Source organism: Eurytemora carolleeae, unplaced genomic scaffold (genome assembly GCF_000591075.1).
Source record: "Eurytemora carolleeae unplaced genomic scaffold, Eaff_2.0 scaffold404, whole genome shotgun sequence".
Taxonomy (NCBI): Eukaryota; Metazoa; Arthropoda; class Copepoda; order Calanoida; family Temoridae; genus Eurytemora; species Eurytemora carolleeae.
The window spans coordinates 36,441-41,200 of record NW_019396431.1 but is presented as its reverse complement, the minus strand read 5'-3'; the positions used below and the strand labels follow the sequence as shown (position 1 = coordinate 41,200).

Here is a 4,760-nt window from a genome sequence, read left to right as displayed (position 1 = left end):
TTTCTTTTTTTACGATCAAAGTTAGACCTGGAAAAACGAAAACTTTAAAGATTTAGCTTGATATCCCTTTTCTGTTTCCTTCTGCCCCCCTTCTCCCCTTTNATATTGCGTATAGACGATGTAACATTACCAATCTGTTTCATGTCATAAACAAATTCCGTGCGCAGATGAAAAGCATAGTATCTATATTAAGTTAAAATACCTACAAAATAATGCTTTCGGCAATAAAAAGCAATTTGGGAAATGCTTTAATTAAAGAAAATGTAATTATCTTTATATTTATATGTATTTAAAATCTGAAGCATTTGTAAAAAAAGCACCAAAAGTTTTAAAATCATTAGGAATTATAAAGGAGATTTGTTTTCTTTAAATATCTCAATAACTAGAAAGAAAATTTTCAAAGATAGAATATCATACATTTGAAGAATATTTTTTATTTGTCTTAGACTTATTAAAAGCTATCATAAAAAATTGCGACAGCATTCCTTAAGATTTGTTGAGAAAAAAAAATCTATGAATAAAAGCTATTTTCTCCTCGATCCTAGATTTGAAAATGTTAAGTATATACATAGCATTGGTCAGCCGAGCTTAAATAATTGAATCAGTCCTCAGTAGAAATAATTACGATCGTGTAGACGGAAAATCATTCCCGGATAGAAGCTGTTTGGGGGAGGTTCGGAAGCCCTATGGGAATGGGCACTGCCGCAAATTATAGGTAAAATTGGCTGGATTTTTGAAAATCACACTTTTAAGGTCATAAGAAAGTAGTTTTGCCTGGAAGAGTAAAATATGGTGGTGCGTCGAAGAGGAAATATGGTGGTGGCTCATGGCATCCGGAAGAGAAAAAAGCTAATATGTGGCCCGGAAGAGGAAATATAGTGGTGGCTCATGGCTGCCTGCCTTCCCCGCTCATCCCACCGATTGAAAAGATTTCTATAAAATCCCTAATTCTTTACACATATCACGTCAATAAAATTTTTAAACGCCCAATTACCACGCAACCTCGATCAAAACACGTAATTCCCTTTTTTAAAAATTTTATATTTCACCTAAAAAGTTGTTTTCATTTCTTAACTTGAAATACCTGTAGTAGATGAATTTTAAAACGTAATGGAAAATAATATTATTAATATATTTACCCCTGTTTGTATTATCGATCTATTTTGGTATCGACGAGACCTCTGGCGGCCTAAATTTATGATACGCCGGCTCAATCTACACTACGAGTGGGTGTGTTGCATTGCTTTTGTACACAAATATGATGAAGTTTAAAGTGATTCATTCTTTTTTAACGTAATAGTGAAATTAAATAATTTTTTCTACTCGGTAGAAAAATGTCCAGTTGTAAAATAGTCTCTATTTCTTATTTTTTTTCAGAATAAATGCAATTTAGCTTGTTGAGTCGACCAGGATTTCGAGTATAAGAAAAATAAATAAATCAAAATGTCGTGGAAGTTCAAAGCTTCTAAGTACAAAAACACTGTTCCAGTGGAACCTAAATTCGATAAACATATACGAGAACTTTCAATAGGTGCAGGGTTTTCTGATAACCTTTCATTTAAATTTGTTATTTCTGGGTCCAAAATCGTTCTTTAGGAAATAACCCTTAAACCTCTGTTTTTAATTAATTTTTAACTTTGAGATTAAGTTGATCAATAATTCTTGCAACAATTGTTTAGTTCAGTCCTAAACTTTCAAAATTATAGGATTTTAATAAAAATAATTCAACTTTGCAATTCAGAGTTATCATTAAATCCTCTGATGGTAATTTCCTAGAGAACTATTTTTCTAACCCCCCCCCCCCACTTCTATCAATTTTTGAAATGGATCTCATATGCAACATTTGGATATAATTGTTCATTTGGCCGCAGCGCCAGGCCCCCTAGCCTGTCCTAGCCGTGGCGCTCGGCCCAAGCCTGTCCTAGCCGCAGCGCTCGTCCCAGAAATAGTCTTAACCTAACCTAACCTAAAATAATACAAAATTAAAAATATTAATTTTGCTGACAATTAGTGGTCATGTACAAAATTGATGGTGGGGGGGGGGGTAAAAAATCGTTCTCTAGGATAGCCCGGCCCCCTAGCATTTTCTAGCTGCGGCGCTCGGCCATCTGAGTCTGTCCTAGTCGTACTGCCCGGACCCCTAGCCTGTCCTAGCCGCAGCATTTGGCCCAGAAATCGTCCAAACCTAAACGAGTTGAAATCTAGGTCATGTACAAAATTGAAAGGTGGAGTGAAGGGGGCGGGGGTCCAAAAATCTTGTACTCGGATTAAACCGGCTTTGGGTGGAGGGAAGATTGTGAAGTTTACCCCTCTCCACCCTTAATTAAACCTCCCCTTGACCCTTCATATGCTTAATGCTTATTATACATTCTTCAATTGTCTTAATTTTATATAAAGCTAAACCCTGCACTCTAGGTTCATATCATTCTTGTGGAAACTTTATAGCCGCTAGTTCTTCATTTGTAGCTTTCAACTGGGACACCATCGGTTCATCTCTTGCTGTGCTTCCTCTCACTGCTTCCGGTCGACCTGACAAGGCCTCAATACCTCGTGTCGACGGTCACAGTGATATGGTCACGGATTTTGCCTTCTCGCCGTTCGACGACGGTCTGCTAGTCACCGGGTCTCAGGATCAAAATATCAAACTTTGGCGGATTCCGGAGAAGGGTCTGGTAACCAGTCTCTCTACTCCGGAGATGGCGCTCCCTGAGCAGCCGAGAAAGGTGGAGACGGTTGGATTTAATCCTGCTGTTCATGGTATTCTAGCCTCGAGCTGTGGGACCAGTGCATCGGTTTGGGACTTCTCCGTAGGATCTCAGATATTTGAGTTCGGAGAACACGAAGATAAGGTCAATATTGCTTATTGTTAATCAACTCTTTGCAAAAATGAATGATCGCTGTCTCTAATGGATTTTAATGAAAAAAGTTAGAAAATTCACCAATAACAGTAAAACTGAAATAATTTGAAAAGCTTACCAAAATGTGTATCGATGGAACCGGTTTAATTTTCCATGGATTAAAATACAAAATTTAAAATTATTGATAATTGACCATTTAACAATTAACACCCGCTTTGAGTATTAATGAAAACTATTCAAAGAAATAATAAAACGAATTTTACAATTACTTGTCCAATACGTAGTATAAGTAGAAAATTAGTTTGCTACTGTTTCCGAAATTTTGTTTCCTTTTTGACACAACCTCAACTTCATTCTTTCAAACCTTTCTCCGCTATATCCTAACAAAACTTTAAGAAAACGACTTTCTAACATTTAAACTATTAAATTTCTTAAAACCTTGACCTTCTCATGTTTAAAGGTTCAATGCTGCTCCTGGCAGCAGTCCGGGGGTCTGCTGGCAACCCAGAGCAAGGATCGATATCTTCGTATCCTGGATCCTCGTTCCTCCAACCCCCTCGTCTCCTCCACCTCTAGCCACGATGGTATGAAGGACAGCAAGGTTGTCTGGATCGGTGAGGATCGCGTTCTAACCTCCGGGTTCGGAGAGGACAGGGCCCGTGAGCTCATCCTTCGAGATACAAGGAACCTCTCCACCCCGCAGTTTGTCCTGTCCTTGGACGTGTCCTCCGGTATCCTGATTCCCTTGTTCGACCCCGACACTAACATGGTCTTCCTTACTGGGAAGGGTGATCGATATATTCAGTTTGTTGAGGTGCAGAACTCCGAGCCCTGGTTTGTTCAAGGGTTGAGGTATACAGGGGAGCAGATCAAGGGCGGATGCCTGGTTCCTAAACGTGCCGTGGACGTGATGCAGTGTGAGGTCAATAGAGTCATGATGCTGGGGAACAGTTCTATTGTTCCCATCATGTGGCAGGTTCCAAGAAAAAGTTACAGGTAAAAAATAAATTATTAATTCACTTAAAATTAGTTTTTGTGAAACTTTAACGAATAGAAGAAAAACGTTTCATGACCATTCATTTTTTTAAATTGTTCTTAAATCCTGAAAAGAATTCTTAACGTAATTTAAAAAAATTTTGCCTTTACTGTGATTAAACAATATACATAAAACAATTTTCTCTGCGGTGATGCTCCTAATAGTCAATAATATAATCTTTTATAAATGTCTTTTTTATGTAGGATTTACGAAACTGTGACGCCAGATACATTTTCAATATTCAAGCGTAGATATAGATAATCATTACCTTGTACATTTTCTTGAAAAATAACTCCCCCCGCCCTCTTGAAAATCAAAAGGTTTAGGTTNTAGAAAAAAGTGTAAAACGGCCATTTTGTTGTACTGTTTCCATACTGCAGGTGTACTTCACATATTTATGCTATATAACCTGTTGGGCCCTGGAATATCATTTTCTAAAAAGTATCAAAAGGGTGAGAAAACTTGCCAATTGATGTCAAATTTTTCATTTTTTCCCCAGATCTTCAAAAATCATTCCCCGTGGGAGAGGGGGGGGGGGGTTAAAATTACATTTCCCTGTTGTAAATAATAGATGGCACTATTTTTTTCAAGAACAATAACCCCTCCTAAACATTTGGAATCAATAATTGATTTTAAACACTTGTGAACGAGAATGCAGAAAATTTACCGTATTGTTAAAAGAAAACTAAATTATGAAATAGGCTGGTTTCATAATTGACCAATGATCATTTCACATAGACTTTATAGCCTTCCACTTTACAAACGATGATTTTCCGTTATAACTATAAATCAAATGATGTTTTTATTCACCTAATTCATTATAAAGTTTATTTAACAGTTTAAAAAATTCGAAATTGAAATGAATA

At 37.0% G+C, this 4,760-nt stretch overlaps 1 protein-coding gene across 1 annotated transcript; it reads left to right on the top strand.

Moving 5' to 3' along the window:
- The first annotated feature begins 1,360 nt into the window (after window positions 1–1,360).
- LOC111703209 (coronin-7) lies at window positions 1,361–3,879 on the top strand. Its single transcript, XM_023475091.1, has 3 exons — window positions 1,361–1,531; window positions 2,416–2,849; window positions 3,319–3,879. Exons 1-3 carry the CDS (start codon window positions 1,444–1,446, stop codon window positions 3,856–3,858), a joined length of 1,062 nt encoding a protein of 353 aa, XP_023330859.1. The 5' UTR covers window positions 1,361–1,443; the 3' UTR covers window positions 3,859–3,879.
- The last annotated feature ends 881 nt before the right edge of the window (window positions 3,880–4,760 follow it).